This window comes from Pagrus major, chromosome 5, assembly GCF_040436345.1.
Source record: "Pagrus major chromosome 5, Pma_NU_1.0".
Taxonomy (NCBI): domain Eukaryota; kingdom Metazoa; phylum Chordata; class Actinopteri; order Spariformes; family Sparidae; genus Pagrus; species Pagrus major.
The window spans coordinates 13814822-13839529 of NC_133219.1; the positions used below are offsets into that span (position 1 = coordinate 13814822).

The 24708-nt window shown below is 39.6% G+C and overlaps 1 protein-coding gene across 1 annotated transcript; it reads left to right on the plus strand.

Annotated features, from left to right (window-relative positions):
* Window positions 1-24500, plus strand: hk2 (hexokinase 2). Its single transcript, XM_073465991.1, has 18 exons — window positions 1-298; window positions 5681-5843; window positions 7736-7884; window positions 8335-8454; window positions 9841-9936; window positions 10714-10813; window positions 11472-11655; window positions 13103-13264; window positions 13998-14231; window positions 14911-15215; window positions 15333-15481; window positions 17084-17203; window positions 17348-17443; window positions 19857-19956; window positions 20128-20311; window positions 20608-20763; window positions 22375-22611; window positions 22772-24500. The coding sequence occupies exons 1-18, from the start codon at window positions 236-238 to the stop codon at window positions 22914-22916; spliced, it is 2763 nt and encodes a 920-aa protein (XP_073322092.1). The 5' UTR covers window positions 1-235; the 3' UTR covers window positions 22917-24500.
* Window positions 24501-24708: the final 208 nt, after the last annotated feature.

Consider the following 24708-nt stretch of genomic DNA (forward strand, 5'->3'; position numbering starts at 1 on the left):
CGACGCACTACCAACTCCAGGAAGTTGGAAGTTTGTCAGTACGACGTTTTTAAACCAACACTAGGGTATTACTTAACTTTTAAACAATTAACTGAGCGAACGGCGCGTGAACATATTATTGCCTTTGTATGTTTTTTTAATTAAAGAAACCGACTGAAAGAAACTAAACTCTGACCAACTTTGAAGCAGGAGGACGAAGAGGACGTGAAGTCGCCACACTTTAACAAAACCAAATATGTTAGCCTCGAGCCTGCTGGCTAATTACTACACTGAACTCCATGATGGCCAAACGCATAAAGTAAGTAACCTTACTGGTGTAAAATACTCGTCTGGGTTTTGTTGTGGGGACGTCTGGTCTGTCGTAACATTTGACATTTGAGTGTGAGAAAGTAAAGAATGGGGTCAAGTAAGTGCTTCTTAAGACACGAACTTAATGAACATCACCTGTGAGCTCAGACAGGATGTGCAGCGCCTTAAATGTCACAAGGAATGGGACAGCACTGTGTGAAATCACAGAATTGAGGCTCATTTCGTACAATATGTACAGTAGTTCATTGCAAGTGTAATTTAATAATGTAGTATCTACTACATGTGTAGCTATGTAGCTATATAACTACTAGGGGTAGACTGAGTATCAGCCTGACAGATTACTGGGGCTGATATTCAGCCTTTTTTGGATTAGAGATGTTTCAAAATATTTTTTTCCTTCCCGATTTCGATACCTGGGCTTTCGGTATTGGCTGATACCGAGTACCGATCCGATACCAGTGCGTGTTTTTAAAAAAAAAAGAAAAAAAGAAGAAAATCAGTATATACAGCTGTCTTTTAACAGCTGTAAATACTTAGGCCCCCAGGAGCCAGGCTCTGAAGCCAGTTTTCCCATAAGCTAACGTTGTGTAAGAATTGTCTGTAAAATGGTTGATATAAATTTTTATTTAGCTTTGCAACCCCCGTTAAATGACAGTCATAATTTTAGCTATTAGGTCCAATAAAATTGGGAAAGTCTAGAAGAGCTGCATGATTGAATTATTTTATCCCCATTCAAGTTAACTGGGTGCTGAACTGGAAGTTAGCTGGCTTGGTCGGCGGAGGTCTCGAGAGCACACGCTCTGTGGGTCCCATAATGTGGAAGCAATACGTACACAGTCGAGTCATTTGGGCTTCATGTGCCAATGAGCATTATATAATTATAACGTCTTTGTATATACTACTAACCCTTTATGGATGTGATACGATTGCTATCATTGTTGTATGGCCTGGCTCAGGTAAAACCTTGCAGAGAACGATTGCCACAAAACATTCTTTTATTATCTATTTTGACAGTGAAATCAACTTCTTCATCGCTCTAAAATCAGTACTTGCCAGGGGCAGCTCAGCGCTACTTCCTGTGTTGGCTTTTAGGGCAGCGAAGAAGAATTGATTTTTGGTGTGTAACATTAAGCAGCTAACGGAGCTAAGTGGGAAGTAGCAGGGTCCAGTTTCTAAATCACGCGGTATCGGCTCAGTGCATAGACTCACGTCCCCACCGCTACCTGCATTTTTGGCAGTATCGGTGGCTTTCTGATACTGGTATCAGAATCGGACAACTCTTTTTCCGGTTATTGGTATCTGTGATTTTTCTGTCAGATTGCTACAAATAAATTTAGTGGAGAGGAAGAGTAAAGTAGCAGAAAAAGGAAGTACTCTAGTAAAGTACCTCAAAATTGCACTTGAACAGTACTTGAGCTAATTGTACGTTTATTTCATCATTTTGACACAAAGATTTAAATTTCTACAAATGAAAATGGTCCCACATATCGATTTTCAGTCTCCTTGCTTTCTAATAATCGGTATCGGTCCTGAAAAAGCCATATCAGTCGACCCTTAATATCTACTGTATGTAAACATGAATCAGACAGAATTCAGTGTAGCTACACCTGATTCAGGCTGCTGATATTGTACATGCTGGCACACTGACACTCATGGCTTAGTACTGATGTCATTTTTACCTTCCCAAGGAATCTAAAAAAGAAGGAAGGGTCATCTTGCTTTGTGGCGTGACAGCTGAAGTCACAGCCCTTCCGGTGAATCCCATGGGACCTTATTTCAGAAAAGCTTTGTATGGCAGTGAATGAAGAGAGAAAAATAAATGTATCGATCCCGGCTGAATTGTGCCACAAATCACACGTGATGTTTGTCAATTTAAAAGATAATTTTCCAAGTCAAGAAAGTCGCAGTTCATAGTTTAAGTAAAATATCATCTAGTTTTGTGTTAAACTGCTCAGTCAACTACATTGTCTCGCTCAACACATGTCACCAACACCAACATGGCCGCCAACTCGACACAGAAAAGGTACTAAAAAGATGAAAATCACAATAAATCTGGTCATATTGACAACTGCAGTCATGTGAAAGGGTAGTTCATCATTTTTGTGAGCTGCTAATATACAGGAGCAGCTCTACAATGTTTAAATTACGGGTTTGGGTGACCATTCAATGAGACGACGTCACTAACGCGACGACGCGTTGGCTGTGTAGTCTTTATTATTTCGTATTTTCACTGTCTTGTGTTTCAGTAGTTTAATGACAAACTGACTTAATCAAGTTGAAAATGTACCTTTAAATTGACAAACATCATAGATGTACTTCCTGGCACAATTCAAACGGGATCCAAAAATTATTTGTCTCTGTACATTCACTACCATACACATTTTTTTCCGAAATAAGGTCCCATGAGGGATACAGAAGGGGTGTGACCTTGGCTCTCTATTGGAGTCAATGGGAGATTCATGGAGTGACACACTAAAACATACATATGAAACTTATAATATATATATTTGCTTGTGACAAAAATTCATATGTAACATGGACAGGGTATTTTACAGTTCAACAATAAACTTTATTGTCCAAGTGCACTGAAAGAAGAAACTTCACTGGGAATTTAATGATTATAAATTACCCAGGTCAGTTTTTTTCTGCATTATGTTCTTTAAAAAAAAAAAAAAGTATATCTGCACATATCGAGCATCTTTGTGGTCAAAACAAGACATTAGAGCATGTCATCTTGGCCTTTGGGAAACACTGATTGACATTTTTCAATTTACTTTGATAACCAATTGATTAACTGAGAGAATAATCAACAGATGAACTGACAGTAAAAATAATAATTAGTTGCAGGCCTTATTTGCAGTGCATGGTAGTACAAATGCCCAGTGATACTTGGGTTAGGGTTATGGTTGAATGGAACTCATTTTACACGTGTCCCCTGCTGTGTGCTCCCACTGTTGCCTTCTGTACCATGCTACAATTGCATGAGATTGGAGGGATTATTGCTTTGCCGGAAGAAAAGTGGTTGGAAAAAAATCTTGAATGATCATGAATGGAGATCACTTAAACGTTACCACTTATCAGTGAAGGTAATCGAAAAAAAAAGGTTTCAATTTAGGTATGCATTATGCTAGGGAGCATAAAGATAGGACGCTGGAGCATTGGTGATAGAGAGCATTAGAGATGTGTGTCTTAGCTGGCCTCACGATTCTAACTCAATGATGATTCACCTTCTGACAAATCTGTACAAGTGTGTACATGGATGTACAAGGATTTTTGTATGGCGTCCTCATTATTCTCATTTCTGCATACAGATACTTTTTCACGATTTAATACAGCCTTCTATTTTTTAAGAAAGTCCTTAAAAAAATCAGTCCACAACTATCTGCAATATAAAAGCTACATCTTTTAAATACTGAATACTTAGTACTACAGTACTTTCAATATCTGTGTGACCCTCACACAACTGACCTCAGAACATAAATGCCATACGTAAGTCCATTTGCAGTACTTTACAAGTGCGTTCACGTTGCAGCTCTAAGAGAGGGCACATGGGAGGTCATATAGACACAGAATGTTGATTTTTCTTACTTACTGTGAGCAAGCAAAACCTTTTTATATGGGGCATTTCATTCCGTGGAAGTGTTAGCTGTCACGGAAATTGCAACCACACAGCATCCACACACTATGTGGATAGTGTGAAGGTAAAATATGGACATAATTAAACACATTTACAATAAACACATAAATATTACATGTGAGTTTGCTGTGCAAGACAAAACCAGTCAGCAGTAATTGGAGCCTCTTTTGAATGTCATATCATCAGGTGGGAAAATCTTGTTGTCATGGTCTCATCCAGAAAAGCCTTCTCACCTAATTTTGTCAAGCTTTCTGGTTACGCTCTGCTACCCTCACTATATCCAATTTCAGATTGTAGTTAGGTACAGTATAGTACAGACAGTTTGTGCTTGTGACCCAGGACCTTTCGTTCTTTAGTATACAAGTTCTTTGTTTCCTAGATACACGGTCAGACCGTGGGATCAAGGTGACCTAGTAGGAAGGCTGATACTTTTTGGAAGTTACAGAAGTTGAAACTTTGTTTGAAATCCATCTTTAAAACCTTTTTGTGAAATTAGAGGGAATCAGAAAACTGTGTGGCTGTAATTTCTTAAAGTTAGAGCAGGAATGAAAAAGGGGTAGAAGTCTGTTTGCCTTTACCTTTGCCACTGATCTCTATTGTATGAGGACGCACTGATTTCCTGACACTTGCTTGAGCTAATGAACAACAGAGCAGCACTAAGAGCAGCAGTTTAAATAAATAATATCCACACTGACGGAGTGTGTCAGCCAGCAATACAAGCAGAACTGCTTTTGAGCAAATGAATAAGGTTATTTTGCATCCATTTGGTAGGACTATAAAGACAGAGCGCAACGCATCATACTCTGAAAACCACACCCACTGAAAGGGATAACGGCTGTTGCCACAATATGCAACAACGGGCTAAAACAGCAACAAAATGCATTGAAGCGGTTGTGCACTTACTCTCTTGGGTTCTGTGATGATTCAGGCACAACTGTGGCTTTTTGGCTTCGACCAACCATTTATGCTGATAACAATTCATATCAGGTCAGACAACTTCACAGTAATAGAGAAATTGCTAACAGTATGTTAAATATAAACAATACGAAATGACAGTATGTGTACTTGGTAACAATAAATTCTAATTAAGGTCTCTCACTGCCAACTTTGTAGTAAATAGCTCCAGCAATTGCAAATACACGGAAAAAAAAAATTACTTAGCAAGTTACACCACAGAGATTTTATGAAGCTACAATCAAGCTAGGCAAGTACCAATAACATGGTGAGTTCAACAAATAACTGCACAACCAATACCATCACAAAAGCATTTGATATTGTATGAGCCATCTTACTCATACACACATGGACACTTAACGTCAGGCATACCGAGTTTCAGGATCAGGAGCCCCCAGTTTTCACTTTTCACTTTCTTCCTGATGATGCTTATTGCATGGAACCACTTCTCTTCATAAAGGCTCATATTTTTGGTTCTGCAGCTTTTAAACCTGAGTTCTTGGTTCTGTACCATGTTGGTAGTGGACCCTCTGTTGTCTGCTAGTAGACAGAAGTGACGAGGATGCACCATCACACAATACAAAGTAAGAGGAGAGCAATACATTATTTTCCCCTCAGGGGCCTCTGGGACTTAAGTGCACTCTGTCTCTATCCACTGCATACATTTTGTCATGCAGGTTATATCTCTACAGGGCTGTTTAACCGTATTGTTATTTTGTTGAATTGAACGACAATACATGAACTGTTTATTGACTCGCTGCTGTATTTGAAATGGTTTAGGCGGACACATACCTGCAGGCTCTCCAGCTGTCAGATGAGACTTTGATGGATGTGTCAATAAGATTTAGACGAGAAATGGACAAAGGCCTGTGCAGAGACACAAACCCGACAGCTGCCGTCAAGATGCTGCCCACGTTTGTGCTCTCCACTCCTGATGGAACAGGTAATATCCCCTTTCATACAGGAAGGCCGTATGTAAAATGAGTTAAGTGTAGGGCTGTAATCAACCAAAGAAATCCTTGGTCGACCGAAGCCGTGAAATTTCAACTAAAAATCGACTAATGTGGGGGGGGGCTCTTGGTAGACAGCGTTTTGCATCACGTGCATCTGCGCAATATCATAGCCCATGATTTCCGAAAATATACTATGTCAACTAGTGATATCAGCACAAGAACTGTTGAGGAATATTTAGACAATTGTTTTTGTCATGTTATAATAATTGACAGACACTATCATTTCACTCTGCGTGTGTCCTCACACAGAGTGAGACTGAACACAGGAGCTCAGCTTCTTGGCTGAGACATGAACTAGGGGATGCTGCCATTGCTGGCGGGTGCGCCTGCAGTTATAAAACGATTATTAGACATTGAAATATGCCAATTCTGATATGTTCATATACTTAAAACGGACAGAGCAACCTAACGCAGACAAGTCAGCTTACCGTTTTTTAAGTGATATGCCATGTTTGTAGTCGAGCTGTGATATACAAACTGCTGTTTGCAAACTTTGCATTCAACTTTTTTTCCATTTTCTATTTTTATAAAATGGTGACACACTGCTGATGTCTTTGACATGGTAGAATAGGAATGACTGTAAATGAAACGCTTAAAAATAAATAAATATTTAACAAACCACCGGACCTAGGCCTTCTAGTACGTTCTTCAATCTGTTTGTCTGTAGTGGGTTGGGCTAATCCAAAATAGTGAAAACAAGGGGGGTGTTCTGAAGACACACTGTTACCTGTGAAACAGGGGTGCTCTGAAAACACCCCCCATTAGCACTTGGTACTTTCCTCCTGATGAAGTCCAATATGCCATATGCAGGACACACAGCATTGGGATGGAGAGGACCCGCTGCGTTTTTACGCACTGCCATAGCAGCATGTAATTAACACGCCAAAAATCGACCAATCAGAATTTTGGTCGAGCCAGAACGTATCGACCAATAAATCGACCAGTCAACTAGGAGTTTACAGCCCTAGTTAAGTGAACACAGAGATTCAAGTGTGCAACTGCAGTTTCATACACAGCACCACAAAACCACAATATGATAGAATGTCATTATGTGAACAAGAGTACACATGTACAGTCGTGGTCAAAAGTTTATATACACTTGTAAAGAACATGTATATCATGGCAGGTGTTCTGAAAATGTGACCAAAACTGCAGACTCAAAAATATACATACAGTAATTCGCATATTTGATTAAATGTCCCATGACCATTTTCACATTTTCAGAAGAACCATAATAAATTCAGATTTGAAGCAAATATCATCAATGTTTTTTGTGACAATGTGTTCCATTAATTCTATCACAGAAAATTGAGAGCTGAAGACTGCCATGATATACATTTTCTTCTTTTCTGTCTTAAGTGTATGTAAACTTTTGACTGACTGTATATGCATGAGCAAACTTGTGGTTAGAGCTTGAACGATTAGTTGATTAACAGAAAACGCATCATCAACTGTTTTTCATAATTAAGTCACTGAGTTCCTTTTCATGCTTCTTCTAGTTTTTTCGAATTGAAAGATTTTTCCGCTTTTATTGTTGAACATCTTTGTAATTGTAATTTATTTATGTTTTTGAGTGAACTCTAGTTAGCATTTGTGTGTTTGTGTCTGTGTGTACTTGTACAGCTATCTTTGAGTGTTATTAAGGACATTTTTGGAAAGTGAGGACATTTTGGGCGGTCCTGACTTTTCGACAGATGGTTAATGTTAGAGTAAGGGGCTAGGGATTGCATAATGTCAACGTGGGTCCTCACAAGGATAGAAGTAAAAAATGTGTGTGTGAGATTATGTGTGATTATAATGTTTTTAATTTTCTTTTTCAAAGAGCAAGGTGAATTTCTGGCCCTTGACCTAGGCGGATCCAATTTCAGAGTGCTCCTGGTCAAAGTTATGGCTGATGGCGAACAAAAGGTGGAGATGGAAAATCAGATTTATGACATTCCTGAACACCTTATGAGAGGCAGTGGGACTGAGGTAAGATACATTGAGCAACGCACACAGCTTACATATACTGCACAGAACAAAACACTGCATTGTTGTAGCCTGTCACCTGTGGTGTCAGTGCACCATAGCTCAGTTGTGGATCTCATCAGAGACAAAGCTGTGCTGTGCTATGAATGTATGAATATACAAGCACACAAACTGACATGATGCAGTAAGAAGAACAATGGAGCCCAACAATGGAACCTGCACATAAAAGCATTAGTTTATCTAGAGCACATTAAATATGAGAAGTAAAAGTTAAGAACAAATAAATATTTTTTTTATAAGATGTTATATCCATAACAAGGGTAAGAGTAACTAATATAACTTCAGTTGTAATACGTTATAACTCTTTATTTGTGAGATTGAGTTTAGCTCTTTCGTTTTCAAGTTTAGCTCTTTCGCTCAATTTTCAAAACTGACCTTTTCTCTCTCCTGCAGTTATTTGACCACATAGCCGATTGTCTGGCTAATTTCCTGGAAAAGTTGGGCATGAAGGATAAAAAGCTTCCTCTGGGTTTCACCTTCTCTTTTCCCTGTCAACAGACTAAGTTAGATGAGGTGAGTGATTATGTTATTTTATTAAGGTTCTTTTTATTTAAGTGAGACTTGGTCCTCATTATCTCGATAACCTCATGTCTGTGAAAACACTGGGGATGTTTTTGAGTGTGCGAGCTTCAGTGCGGCCTTGCTTTTAGCCTTGTCCAATCACAATGGCTGTTTGAGTACCTGTGGCAAACGCTGCAGCATACTGTTGAGGCGTTGCTGTAATACCTAGAGACCATCTTTTGATGGGATCACTCCAGCTGCCACGCCCATCAACATGTTGACATTACAAACCATGACTACTCGGTAGTAATTACTACCATATGACAAGAGTACTCAGTACTCATGGGTCAAACCACAAACATCTTCATACTCAGTCTTGATTTTGATCTACACAAAACTTCTGTGACTGTGTCTTGCAGAGTTGTCGGGACTGGTAATAGAGCCAATCTCTCCTTACCCTCTTATCTGTGAAGCATCACCTCTCTGTAACAATACTTCCACTGTGCTCATTTTTGTGATTTTGTTGTTCCGTTCTGTACTGGCGACATCTATTGCATGTCTGGCCGTCTGGGGAGAAGGATCCATCCTCTGTGGCAATTCCTGAGGTTTCTTCCACCTTTTTCTCCCCTGTTAATATATATTTTTTTCTCAATATGGCAAGTTTTTCCTGGAATCGAGGGCCTAAGGACAGAGGATGTCCTTCACTGTACAGATTATAAAACCCACTGAGGCAATGTGATTGTGGGCTATATAAATAACATTGATTTAACGATCAATGTGCTCCCACATACTTGCAGTCTGTCTTTGTTAGTAGCGGGAAATTGTCCTCTGTGGTTAGCTAGATAAAGTAAGCTTTTCTGTACTGATGGAGGACAGTGAGGGCCATTCAAAGAATTGCAATTCTATTACTGAAGAGAAGACTCTTAATTCCCCCTTTGGAAAAATAGATTCTGCGTATCAGACTGCATTAAGCAATGAGCTACAAAACACCATTACCTGAGAAGAATTCCCTTCTTTTTGGGTGTACATAGTAATAAAAAATATTTTCGTATTGATGGTCGTTTGATGGTCTGCATGTCGAAGTGTCCTCGAGCAAGATACTGAACCCCAAACAGGGATGTGCTGGTCGGCACCTTGAATGGCAGCCACCGGCATCAGTGTATATATGAATTACTGTAAGTTGCTTTGGACAAAAGCGTCTGCTAAATGTATTTATTTTTACACATGTTAATGCTGCAGTGCCATTTGAGCTGTTCTTGCTACACAATGTTTTTTAAGATCCGTAGACCGTACTTGACTCAAACATTAGTTTGTTCATTGGTAAGTTCTGTGTCACTACTCTGCACAGTTTTTGATCGATTATTATGACATCATATGTCTTTCTTTTCATATTTGCAGAGTGTTTTACTGTCTTGGACCAAAGGCTTCAAGGCCAACGGAGTAGAGGGAAAGGATGTGGTCAACCTTCTGAGAAAATCAATCAAAAAACGAGGGGTAAGTATACAAATTATAGTTTCATGGTACATTATGTACCATTTTCATACATTTCCAAACACATCAAAATCTCACAAACACCTAGAAATCTTTTTTTTATTTAATCTATCAACGGATACCGATAACTTGCCTGTTACTTGATGCATGAGTTGACGTGAATCAGTCAACACAGTCGAAATCTGACAACGTTGACCAACTTTGAAAGTCTGGTGGTCTGTGTGCCTTTTATGAAGTAACAACTGTGTTTCTGGATTGACAAAATAAAGTTGGAATTTGCATTTTATCTACCGGGATGGGCGGCTTAAGAAGAGCCTATATATTGGGAAACACCGCTGTCTCCAATTGTATCTCGGGTGAAAACTTGTAACAATCTGACTCTGGTCCAAATGAAAATCAGACAGCGTTTTTCTTGTGGTTCCTTTTCTTGTTTTTGCAGATGAATATAAGGCGCGTTGTTGTGTGAATGAGTGTGTACTTCTGTTTAGGCAGAGGACGTCAGTTGAGTAGGCGATCCTTCAATGTGGCCCGACCTATGCTGCGACCTGCATGCGTGTGCACGTTTCTAAAAGAATGTCATATGTCGCCCAGATCACATTCGAATGTTGCCAAAGAATTTAGATGTGTATCCTTAGAATTTGTATCCTAAACAATAAAGATGGATTTAGTGGTTGTGAGATTCTTGGCTTAGACATATTATGTGTGTGTGATGTGGAGAGCCCTGAGATAATAAATGTCTAACATCTTAATGTATAGCATGAAATTAATTTCTCATTGCAGGACTTTGACATTGACATTTTGGCTGTGATCAATGACACAGTGGGAACCATGATGACCTGCGGCTATGATGATCATCTCTGTGAAATTGGCCTCATTGTGGGTGAGTCCAGTTTACTGATCAGTGAAGGTCCCTCAGTGCTCAGCATTTTGATACTGATGCTGGAATCAAGTGTAACACTACACAATAAGCTGTATTTATGGAAAAAAGCATGCAGCTCTTGTCACTGTCAACTCTGATCCTGGGGGACACTTGTACCTGTAGTTCTGAATTGGCACAGACTTGTAAATGTTGCTATCCAAAACAGCTTTATGTATATCTTTAAAGTGGATCAAAAGGTACACATTTATTCATATTAGGGCTCTTTGTGTGCCAACTGGTGCTCACAAACCTGCCTGATATCTCTCTCAGGAGATCACACTCAGGTATGCACAAGAAATGCAACCTGGATTTCAATAAAGTGGCTTTGTCCATTTAAAAAATTGTCAGTAGGGCTGGGCAATATGGCCTTAAAATAATATATAATAATAATAATAATATATTTCATAGGCTATACCGTGGGACGCGATATCTCGATATTTTGAATTCTCCTCAAAAGCATTAAATAAAATCTAGAACTTCAAAACAAAATCAAGTATCACAATATTTTTGACCAAATACCCATATCAGTATTACACATAAGTATGTCTTCATCACATATGCTAAACTTAATCAAGTTTTTTTCTTTTCTTTTTCTTATGCTAACATCTCTTTCCTTAAGGAACGGGAACCAATGCCTGCTACATGGAGCAGATGAGGAACATTGAGCTGCTAGACGTTGATGAGGGTCGGATGTGCGTCAATACAGAATGGGGAGCTTTTGGAGACGATGGTGGCCTGGAGGACCTTCGCACTGACATTGACCGGGAAATAGACGCAGGCTCTCTGAATCCTGGCAAGCAGCTGTGAGTGTTTGATTTCTGTTTGTAACAGAGAGCTGTGGTTCTAATTGGCAATTATATTGTTAAGTTGCTGACAATGCATCTCCACACTATGTGCACTGATGTTTCACATTAAAAGCCTTCCAGCAACTCAGAGGTCATAACCCCTATTATCGCTAATATGTTCTCTTGAGAAATCAAAACCCCATTATATCAGTATTATTGGAAGATGTTTTTGTGTCCATTGAAGCGGTATATTTGGTTTAAATTGAATAGCCTGCAGAGCAGTAACAGATTCTTTTTGGTCAAGATATATTTGGTAGTAAGATGGGCTGGGTAATAAATCAATATTATATTATTATCTTGATAGGAGACTATAATGTCTTAGATTTTGGATATCGTTATATCATGATTTGTCATGAGGGTTGTATTTTCCTGGCTATAAAGTATATGGACTGTCATTTATATAGCACTTTACAGCACCAAATTATACACACACCATACACTGATGGCAGAGGTTGCCATGCAGGGTGCTAACCTCATCAGGAGCAACACAGGGCTTTCTATTCAAAGCCTCCTCAGTGATATTTCTATGCCTAGCCCAGAGAGTGTCACACTCTCACACACTGACGGTTATCAGGAGTGAGTCGTCTCATTAGTGGATGGCCTGCTCTACCTCCTGCGCCACAGCTGCTCTGAAGTATAGTGATGTAATGTGATGTAATTTTGTGAAATTACAATTGTGAATGTTGCTCTTCTTGTTTAAATACTTGCCTTTATCCTCTTAGTCATTATATCCACATTACTGATGATTATTTATCAAAAATCTCATAGTGCTTGCACCGAGGCTGAGTCGGCGGCAGCGGCCCTAGTTCGAGTCCGACCTGTGGCCTTTTGCTGCATGTCTTCCCCCACTCTCTCTCCTCTGTGCAGCTCTTCAGTGTCAAGCCATGTTGATGGGATATCAGACAATGCTGATTGTCAGCAAAGATTTGGCTGGGAAATAACTTCCTTGAGTTGTCTTATTACCGCCTGTCAAATTAGGTGACTTCCGATATTTTCCAATAGTTGTAGGCCTACCACAGTGGTAAATAGCACTTGTGAGTTTTGACGCATCATTTGATACTGTAGAAGTAAGGAGAATTGAAATGTCAGAGTCTCACAGATGGTTGATGGATGATGTTTGTACCCAATTTCAAAGTATTCTCAGATCTTGGTCTCAGGAGTGAAAGGGCTTACTTGTACTTATCCTCTTCACAGATAGTGTTTCCACAGTTTATGTGTCAAAAGTTCACGATCTGCTAGGCTTTCAGTATGCTGCATTTGTGTTTTATGTGCGGATAGATTATTTTGGTATGACTGTTTTAAGGTATTAATATGAATAAATGAAACCATTAACCTGAAGACTTTTTTGTCAAAATGGATGTGGTTATATTTTCTTCCTCCTTTTTTTTTTTGTGTTGGTGTGTAGTTTTGAGAAGATGATCAGTGGCATGTACATGGGGGAGCTGGTGCGTCTCATCCTGGTGAGAATGACCAGAGAGCAGCTGCTATTCCAGGGCAAGACGACAGCAGAGCTCCTCACCACTGGAAGCTTTAAAACCAGCTACATCTATGGCATCGATAATGAGAAGTAAGTGTCTGTGTTTGTGCATGAGTGTTTGAGAAACTCTGATGCATTGATGTTTCAGTGGTACTGTCAGCAGCAGACAAATAGTGTCCAGAACTGCAGAACAGTGAAACATCTTCAAGCTAATAAAAATTCCCAATGGGTAGTTTAACTTTGACCTGACATTGTTTCAGCTGGATGAATAAGATGACTCTACAGACACTATGTGTTAGACACACCAGTATTCACTAATTAAACATAATGCAAGAGCCAAGGGCTGAAAGTACAAGTCAAATTGCATCTGAAGTTATATTATCTTGTTTGTAGGCCAGTGAAGTATTGCACTTCATGCTGCCATGTACAACAACACTTGTTTGCTTTTCAAGACAAATGAGAAAAGTGTATTGGAGCAATTCAGATTTGTATTGTGTCACAGGGTTTTTCAAATAATTAGTTGTGGAAATTGTAGTGTGGTTTATGCATTAGTCTTGCACCATGTGGCAAGACTAATGCAAGACAAATACTCAGATATTTTAAATGAGCAGAAGTATATGGAGATCAGAGCTTCTCCACAAATCCCCTAAATTCCCCAAACACATCTGCATCCTTGGTGATGTAGCAGAGGCAGATGTCAAATGGTAAATAGCTGCATTTACAATAGCCGTTTTATCCACAGGGCTTTACAGTGTGCTTCTCATTTACCCATTCACTCACCAGAGTTATGCTAAATGTGATTTGTATTGCGCTTTTTCTGTAGCGATGAGGAAGGTCTGGCGAGTGCTGAAAAGGTGCTCCGGGGCCTGAGTCTGGATCCATCTGTTGAGGACTGCATAGCCACTCAGAGAGTGTGTCAGATAGTATCGACACGGGCTGCACACTTGTGCGCTGCCACTCTGGTGGCAGTGCTGCGGCAGATTCGGGATAACAAGGCAGCTGAGAAGCTTCGTACCACTATTGGCGTGGACGGCTCTGTTTACAAGAATCATCCAGAGTAAGTGTTCCTGAACATCATCACGTCGGTCTTGGTGCATCTCACAAATGCACACATACAGTTGATCAATAGAGCTTAATTTAAGACATTATAGTGAAGAGACAGGATTGAAAGTATACCAGCTGAGTAGCCCTGAATAGAAGACAAGTAAATAGCAGTAATTGTGCGAATTCACAATGCTGTATGTTTACACATTCACTATTTATTCTGTATAGCTGAGTGTTCCTGCATGTCTTTGGATTGAGGAAAGAAAGCAGAACACACAAAGGAAACCCATGAATGTGATCTCCACACTTTCTTTCTCTTCGGCTTCGGTATGAAGTGAAGACAATCAGGCAAACGGCTGTTTCACTAGATGAAGCCAGAAAGATTATAGTAAAAATGGATCGTCAAAAAATCCTTTTGACATGTTACAAAACATCCACACCCTTATTATGTCTAATTTTTCACCAAAATAATTTAGTATACTAGTATATTTTATTTTTATTATAGCATGTTGTATTCTTATTGCAAGTAAATGTTGGAAAGAGAGGACAGCCAGACAGAAGATTGTCACACAGTGTAGGAAGTTTACATGACATGAAACAGCAGTTTTGCACATTGAAATTTTAATGAGCTTGTCTGTTTGAGAAAATGGTCAACAGAAATAGATTCAATAAATGTGTCTCCCTTTTCCAAGGTTTTCCAGGAGGCTTCATAAGATGGTGCGGCGACTTGTGCCGGACTGTGATGTGCGGTTTTTGCAGTCACAGTGTGGCAGTGGGAAGGGTGCAGCCATGGTAACAGCAGTAGCCTACCGTCTTGCCGCTCAAAATGCTGAGCGTCAGCGCATCCTCGACACCATGCGCCTGAGCCGTGAACAGCTGCTGGAGGTGAAGAGGCGAATGAGTGAGGAGATGGTCCGAGGCTTGTCAAAGCAAACCCATGAGCAGGCGAGCGTCAAGATGCTTCCCGCCTACGTCAGATCCACACCGGATGGAACAGGTTGCATTAAAAGAAAAAATCAACTTTCCACAGGACTTGGTGTTGAGTCAAGTTTTCTCTTTTCTATAATGCTTTTATGTATGTGTTGAGGATCCTTGTCTTTACCGTCCTCATCAGAGCATGGTGACTTCTTGGCTTTGGATCTTGGGGGCTCCAGCTTTCGGGTGTTGCTGGTGCAAGTGCAAAGTGGACAGAGACACAAAGTGAAAATGCACCAGAAGATCTACAGTATCCCGCAGGAGACCATGCAGGGCACAGGGGAAGAGGTAAAACATCACTGGGGGGTTAAAAGTTTTAACTCATCTATGTCTTTACGAATGATAACATGCCTTAATTAAAAAGTAAGAACAATATTCAATTCTATTTTAGTTTACTTAAACTTTATTAAAAAATAAAAGCATTATTGGAAACTTTGCAACTCTTCAGGACCTCAGGATACCGATACATCTAACATCTATCCGCTTAGAGCATAGTCTTTCATAGGAGGAGATTTTGGTTATTTCGCCTGCTCAGGCTTCTCTTTTATAAGCAAACTAGTGTCTAATTGGAAATGTCTCTATTTTCAAGGCTACTTCTGTGTTTACTGTGGAGTATTTTCTGTGTCCTTAAAAAAAGCCCCATCTCTCAATGCATGAGCAATGAGTTTTGAGTAAACCAGTGAGTGCAGCTAAGCACTTCCGCACTACTACAAGGATTTTCAGCTTTAGATGCATGTCATATCAATCAAACTTCACGGGAAAGGTCACTGGTTCGAATCCGTGGCTACATGTTGAGGTATTCTTGAGCTGAATGCTGAACCCCAAATTGCTCCTTCATTTAAAGAGCACCTTTCAAACAAATCAAAATGCAATTCAAAGTGCTTTACAAGTGATTGAAAAAAATATGTTGTATATTAAGAAAACTTAAACGGGTTACAAAATTATTGGTTAAATGAATAAAAGATAAAGGTAAAATAAAATACTGCAGGTAAAAATTGATGACCAAAAATGTTAATCTGTAATATAGTAATGATAACAGTGAATTATAAATAAAAATCTATGTAAAATATAGATAAAAAAGAATAAAGAGTTTTGTTAAAAAACATATAAAATAAGTGTAAACAATTAAAACCATAAAATTGGAATTATTAGACAATACATAAAAGCCAGACTGAATAGAGATGTTTTTAGTATCAATATTTCCAGCTCCTCTCAGATCCTCTGGCAGGCTGTTCCAACGGCTAGGAGCGTAATGGCTGAAAGCAGCGTTATCAAATGTTTTAGTTCATATGCGTATATGGGGAGGGGGGAGGGAATAGGAGCAAGGAGCTTACCTCTGAAACCGCCTTTGTTCCTCTTATTCATCTATCCCAAGTTAAGGATACAGAAAATGGCCCATTGCTCAATGGGGTGATTCTGGTCATCACATGACAAGCATCTGAACCATTTGTCGTTGTATTTAGTACATTTTTAATATTAAGTAATGAACAACATTGGAACACAGTTCATTACAATGAACACCAGTTTGATTATGTTATGTGCATTTTCTCATGCATATCCCATATAAAGATATGTAACTTCAGTATATTAGAAAAATGATTCTTAGTATGTATAGTAGTTATCTTGTTCTAGTGAATGTTATGTACTATCCAAAATATTTAACTTATACTTTGCTCCACACAACACACACCAGAGCAACATAAGAGAGAGAGACAAACACAATCAGTAGTTACTAACTGTACAGAAACTTGCTTTTCGCTCTACATGCAACATGTAAAACCTCAGAATACTGTGTATTTTTGCGAAACGGAGAGCAACATACCTGATAGAGATGGTACATCGTTTGTGAACTCCCTATGTTTCTGTGCATTGTCTTGCATTTTGTGTCAGCTTTTCGACCACATTGTGGACTGCATTGCCGCCTTTCTGGAGTACATGGGCATGAAAGGAGCTTCCTTACCTCTGGGATTTACATTCTCCTTCCCCTGTCATCAAAGCAGACTGGATCAGGTACTGTTTGACTGTGTGTGTGGGTGTGTTTCGGGTACTGAAATGGCTTGGAGCCTTTGCAGTGACCTTCACATATCTTCATTACAGTGAAATGCTTTTATTCTCTTTCATTGTAACACTCACACTGACCTGTCATTTGTGCAGGGCATTCTTCTGAAGTGGACAAAGGGTTTTAAAGCCAGCGGTTGTGAAGGACAGGATGTTATTATGTTGCTCAAAGATGCTGTCCGCCGCAGACAGGTCAGTACACACATCACAAAGACGTCAGAATTTTTATTGAGAATATGGCCTGTGAATGTTGACTCGCAAGCATAGGTGTGGTGCTGTCGGAGCGCACCGGAATGAGGAAATAAGTGAGGAAAATAAAATGTTCCCAGTTTGCATAATTCGGTTGAATTTTAGAATTTTAAAATGATGAATTCCTAAAACTGCTTAGTTTTATGGCATGTTTTGAACAAAGGTTTGCAGCTTCTCATCAGCAAAGCTGTACAGCTCTGCATGTGGAATTTGTTACATTATGTGACGTGTATGTAACAAGCTGGGCATGCCCAGTATAGTTGTTATCGTATGTTATCCACTCTGTCTGCGGGGGGCTGCATTTCACCCGACCTACACCCTCAAAACAAGTAACTTAGAGTTACAGCACAGGAACAGGAGCAGCAACAGCGTTTAGGACCTGAGCCAACCAACTATTAACCTATTTCAATGTAAAACGTGACATGTCCAGGATTTGCGCACAAAGTCAATAAGGAGTTTCTGCTTTGTTTTTCCTGGCAAAAATATTCACAGTGGGGGGCACCACAGTAGCTCAGTTGTTACGCGTGCATCCCATGTACAGAGGCTGTGTCCTTGCTGCAGTGGCCCAGGGTTCAGGTCTGACATGCGGCCCCCTGCTGCATGTCATCCCTCCTCTCTCTCATCCCATTTCCTGTCATCTCTCAAGCTGTCCTATCGAATAAAGCCATATATATATATTCACAGTGGGACAACCATTATGACAGAAGTTACAGTGCACAGCAGCAGCTTTGAAAAAACAATCTGCCTACCTTGTTGCAGTCATGCTGTCTGTTATCACCTAATCCAAAAGTGTCCTGTGCCAGGCTTTGCACAAGGTTCACGGTGATGAATATGAAAGCCCATTTCTGCCAGTTAAAGAAAAGGATACGATGAAAACTAAGCTTTATTTCCATAGTAAGTCATAATTATGAGATAAAAGGTAGAAATTGTGAGATTCTAAAAGTCATTATTATGAGATAGAAAGTCAAAATTATGAAATAGCAATTTGAGTTTCAAGATTTATGAGATATAAAAAAAATTGAAATTCTGAGATAGAAATTATTAGATAATGTCGAAATTGAGATATAAATGTCATAATTACAACCTTTTTATCACATATTCATGACTTTTTACCTCGTAAATTACACTTTATACCTCAAAATGATGTCTTACCTTGGGAATATATAGATATGTTTTTTTAATCAAGATTGTTAATTATTAGAAATAATGTAACTGTCTACTCTACGTGCATGCACCTATCGCATGCGTGTGTACGTACGTGTGAGCAAGTCTTAGGTGCACTCCTGTACTTAAACTACATCCCTGCCCGTAAGGGGCCAAAGTGGCTTACAAACAACACATATGGTCATATAGTCTTTGTTGTCTTGTATAGAGCTCAGCAGGTCTGCTTTCTATTGCATGTGATGTAGGAACTTTTAATGAAGTTACAAGTTTAGGTTTAATCTGTATAATACCTGAAGTGGTTTGTCTGCAACATATTCCCCCTCCTTCTTTCTCACTTTAATATATTTTCTTCATAATGGTTGCAAACTGCTGCAGACAGCCAAGTATAACCTTTATGTCTTTACACTGTCCCTTACAAGAACTGTTTTTTTTAATGGGTACACCTGAAACTCTTGCTTTGGATTTTAATCTAGAAACCTCAGTTGGTTTTAAGAATCAGTCAGGGCTAAAGTTAATCAGTCCTTAATTTGAGTTAAAGGATGAACCTTTGCCACTAAAAGCAACCAGTCTTAAGGGTTATATTGCACTGAGAATCCCACATATGAAGGAGATTAACCTAATACTTTAATAAAGCTTCACCAATATATAGGGCTGCACGAAATGATGAAAAAGTGATATTGCGATTATTTTGACAGATATTGCGATTGTGTTATAATTCATGATTATTAGGGATGATTACATTTTACATCACAATTTTCATTGTCATGGAAAAACTAGTAAAATCATGATGATGTGGCATTTCTCCCAGTCTCTGCCAAACAAACATGTTTTATTACATCTGGAGAACAAGCTTTGTAGGCCAGAGCATTTCTGCAGCACTACACAATTTCATTAAAACACTGTTTTGTGACACATTTGACCTTTTTATAGAATGATTGCAATTCTTGCAATTTGGTTATTGCACTTAGTCATAATTGTTCTGCCGTACCCATATAAGATTTTTTCCTTACTTTGGTTGATTAGACCTCGTCTCATATTAAAGTTTAGCATAGGTATCCTGAGGGCACCAAAGCCAATGTAGTAATAAGAATAATAATGGTGTAAGTTGTCCTGCTGTGACGGACGCAACAAAACTAATGTAAGATGTAAAAACTCAGTCAGCTGGAAATTAATTGTTTTTCACTGCTTCCAGGAATTTGACTTGAATTTTGTAGCAGTGGTTAATGACACAGTGGGAACCATGATGACCTGCGGCTATGAGGACCCCAAATGTGAGTTGGGACTCATCGTAGGTAAGTCTGTCTACCCCCCACCTTCCTCTCTGGAAACCAGTCTCTTTTTTCTATTTTTAACATTTAAATGAGTATACTGTGAGCAAACATTGAATGAGTGAATATGGAATCTGAATGAAAAACTTGATGATCTCCTTCCTTGAATGCACTTTCCACCTATGTTTAATTCAGGCACAGGGACCAATGCCTGCTACATGGAGGAAATGAAGAACATCGAACTGGTGGAGGGTAATAACGGTCGTATGTGTATCAACATGGAGTGGGGAGCATTTGGTGACAATGGTGAACTCGATGACTTCTGCACCCAGTTTGACCACATTGTCGATGATTCCTCTAATAACCCTGGGAAACAGAGGTACTGGATGACGATTTATGATGTATTATTTCCACTATTTTAGTGTCAATAAAAAACAACCAGAAGTGCCAAATGCCAAATCAAATGTACCATGTACTCACAAATACAGTCTAAACTGATGGACAAGAGGGCACAGAGGACCGACTGCCTCAGAGAGAGGGTCTAAAGACAGAGAGCATCCAGTGTCCTTCACGTCATTTCTGTGAAAAAAACATTGTGCAGCATCTGGTTGTTGCAATGTCATTTATTTATTTATGCATGTTTAAGTTTTCTGTTTGTGTGTCTTTTTCTCTGAGGTATGAGAAGATGATCAGTGGCATGTACCTGGGGGAGATCGTGAGGAATGTTCTGATTGATTTTACATCTAAGGGCCTGCTGTTCAGAGGCAAACTGTCCGAGCGACTGAAGACCTGGGGCATCTTTGCGACAAAGTTCCTGTCACAGATTGAAAGGTTAGTGTTAGACACTGTTCTAGTCTAACAGGCTGGATGACTGTGTACTGCGTGGCAGCTGCATTGCTGAGCTGCTGCAGCTCACTCACGTGTTTGTGTTCACATAGGCTACGTGGCAGCTGTGTTGCTGCTGCCTGCCCTATCTGTCTACATGGAGTTTGCCTTTGTTAATTATCAATAAATATGATGACGTGATTTTCCTTTATCCGCTTTGAATGAGCGAGAACTGCCTTTAAAAAGGACGTCTCTTGATTCCTCAAACTGTAAAAAACTGTAAGCTTTTATTCATGTAAATACTGTAATATCCATGAGAAATGTCAATCATCTTTTGAAACTGTGCCCCTAAATCAGTGTTTTGTATCTTTTTTTTACCTTAAAGGAATAGTTCACTCTAGAACGAAATTCAGTCATTATCGACTCACCCTCATGCTGATGAGAAGTCCGGTGTAGTTTCTTATTCCTCAAAGTGCAGCTGGAGACCCGTGGGGGTACGGGTGTAAATGGTGTCCGAGGCGAAAAGGTCCATAAAACTACACAAAAACTTTGTAATATTGCTCCATACTGCTCGTCCGCTGCAATCCAAGTGTCCTGAAGTGGCGACATGCAGATTTTAGTCGAAACAACGTCATTTAGTACATTTTTACAGCCTAAACAGTCACTATGCTATATCTGCCTGGAGGCACGCTCCCACGTGCACGCGAGTCTCCCTCACAGCCGCTTGCACTACGGAAGCTGCGCCGGACAAGATCAACAGAACTCGTGATAGATACACACCGGTATTTACATCCAGCTGTGAGCGACGTGCGACACACAAACACAAGAGGGATCTGCCTGCACTAGTGATTTGAAACTTTGAAACTAAGTGAACGAAACGAGTTGCCATAATATCCTCTTGAAACCAGCAGCTGCTGGGAGTGTGTTGGTGGTAGTTGATCTCTACTACATTAAGCAGATTCTTTGCGAAAGCTAACTTAAACCCGAAATGTGTCTGACATTTTGATTTAGTTATACCACTCAATAAAAATAAACCTACTTACAGTTAAAACCAGACTGCATTTTTTTTTTGATCCATTAACTCACGGGTGAACCTCTTTATTAGCTGCCAGCAGTTGTACATGCTGATACAACCTTGAAGTTGATTACCCTTCAGTTATCTCATTGAGTGTAATAGTAGCCAACAGCATTCCCTCTATATACAATCAATTTTAACAGTACCTTTGATGTCCCCTTCGGGAATTGCTTGTTTATTTATCACAAAATAGCTTCATGTTCCTCTGAGCTGTAGTGGTGAAAGACATGTACAATAAGGCTGAAGTGAAGCAGTCTGTCAGGAGTCCCTTCAGGGAAGAAACAGTGCTGTTAATATGCAGCAGTTCTTCATGTTAACACATTAACTGAATAAATCACTGGACTAATGGCTAAAAATGTAAAAGCAGCTTTGAAATACATTTTAACAATGTTTTTGTCTACATAACAGCATAATGGTGTTCAACCGCCAGTAAACTCAAAACTGATTTTATAGGTTTAACAGTCTATCACATGTTGGCTAGTGCTGAGAGCAGCACATCTCTTACATGTGTGTAACCCGTCTGAATCCCTCTGATCCCAAAGTGACCGTCTGGCCATGCGACAGATCCGGTCAATCCTGAGGCACCTGGGCCTCACCAGCTCCACATGTGACGACAGTGTACTGGTGAAGGAGGTCTGTAGTGTGGTCGCTCGCCGTGCAGCTCAGCTCTGCGGTGCTGGTTTAGCCGCTGTGGTTGACAGGATGCGACAGAATCGCAACCTCAATCAGTTTTCCATCACCGTGGGAGTGGATGGCACCCTTTACAAGACGCATCCTCAGTAAGGAGCAATTATGTCCTAACACCAATATTTGACCTATTTTTTCAGTATTGAACAAGTCTGTCTATTTCTACATATCGAAAATAACTAAGTGTGCATCAGAATGAGATTCTCAACACTGAACCTTTTTATTCTCTTCCCTCCTTCCTTCTTCCTCAAGTTTCTCCAGTATCATGCAAGAGACGTTGCAGGATTTGGCCCCGCAGTGTCAGGTGACTTTCCAAAAGTCAGAGGATGGAAGCGGGAAGGGAGCAGCACTTATCACAGCTGTGGCCTGTAGGATCAAGAGCGAAGGGCAGCACTGAATCATCAGACCGGTGACGGAAAAGTGAAACCAGAGTTACTATGAAAATGAATACACCCTGTGTTTAGATCTTTAGTACTGAAATATTAGATTTTGTGTGTGTGTGTGTGTGTGGGTTCACATGTACATTTGTGAATGTGTGTTTAGAATAGGTGTTCATATTTATGGTATGAGCTCACATTGTGGATGACAGTGGTTTATTAACTTCAGAAATCACAGTTAAAGGCTGGCCACACTGGATGCTTGTGTAGTGCGTGGCAGCTGCGTTGCTGAGCTGCTGGGGCTCACTTGCGCATGTGTGTCCACACAGGCAGTGTTGCTGCAGCAGCACAGCTCCTGCCTGCCCTATCTGTTTACATGGAGTTTGCCTTTGCTAATTATCAATAAATATGATGACGTGATTTTCTTTTGCCCCCATAAAGAGAGTGGGAAAGAGAGACAAAAAGAGAAAAGAGTGCAGAGGAAGAATCTGCCCTTCACTTGTTGTGTGTAATCTGTTCATGGCTGTGACATATTCTACAGATGCAGAAATCTGCAGGTCTACAAGTTGTTTTCAGGTCAATTTTTGCCGAGAATCGCTTGACAGCCTGGCCATTCTAACTTGTTAACACAAAATGAAAAGCAAGACATAACATCCCATACAGGTGCTGCTTATGCTTCCAGTGTGGCCAGCCTGTTAGAGGAGTTGAATGTTCTGTGAAATATGACTGTTACAAGTTGTGGGGCTCATTTCACACTCCCTTTTCGTTTTTTGCACCTTCAAAACAGCAGGTTTCCTCCTGCTGACGGTTCATTTTTATATTGATGCCTGCGTTGTCTTTCTGAGCATCTACAGTTGTTTATGTATACTGTTTTTCCAGATCAGACTTCACAAAGTGCCTCACAGTAAAAATCAAATCAAAAGCAAGATATAGAATAAAATTAAGCAAACTAGAAGGAAATTGTTTAGTTGGGGAAGCATTCCTGTATGCAAAAAAACCCAAACAACCTGAGAATAACCTGAGTAAATAAATGAAACACATCTGTATAAAGAATAATTTGTTCTATGCTTTTCTTTGTCAGGCTAAGTGCCCTATTAAACCAAAATAAAACGGATTTCTAACCAAATCTATGGTTTCACATTATTTTTAAGATTGATCAAACACAATGTTTGAATTTAAATACTTTTCATGCAGTTGTGAACTTACTTTTTCCTTTTTACTCTGAATTTCATATTATATATTAGTATGAAAATATCTCTTGACTGAGTATAGCATCAGAAAGAAAAGACTAGCTCGACTGAGACATAATTGGAACCAGAGCTTATTCATACAGAATGATAATTAGTGCGTTTATGGAACAAATGTTTATGCAGTTGTGCACAAATAAAATGTTTTTACCCCTCTGATTACTTAAATAGATTAGCTTCATATGAGCTTTCCTGTAATGTAAAACAAAGCTTTATTTTTTGCTCTTTAAAAGACGCATCCTGTATTTGTAGAAAAACAGCAGCAGATTGTCTGCTTTTCCTTTAGATAAATGTCTGTTCATTTTCCGCTACAGAGCTGCTGTCATCGACGTCATTAATAAAAGGACTGCCACAAAACAGCTGGACTTGTATTGCTTTTTCCATTGCCTGCCATCATTTTTTTCTTGCCACACCACTTCGCTCCACATTGTTGCTGCCGTCAATTCCACAGCAGAACAAGACCAGCTAAACAAGCTCATACAGTATTAAACAATTCTTGTCATGTTAATTTTAAATTAGTTTCCTGTCAGCAGTACACTAAAGAGTCTGATCTGCAGCACACTGC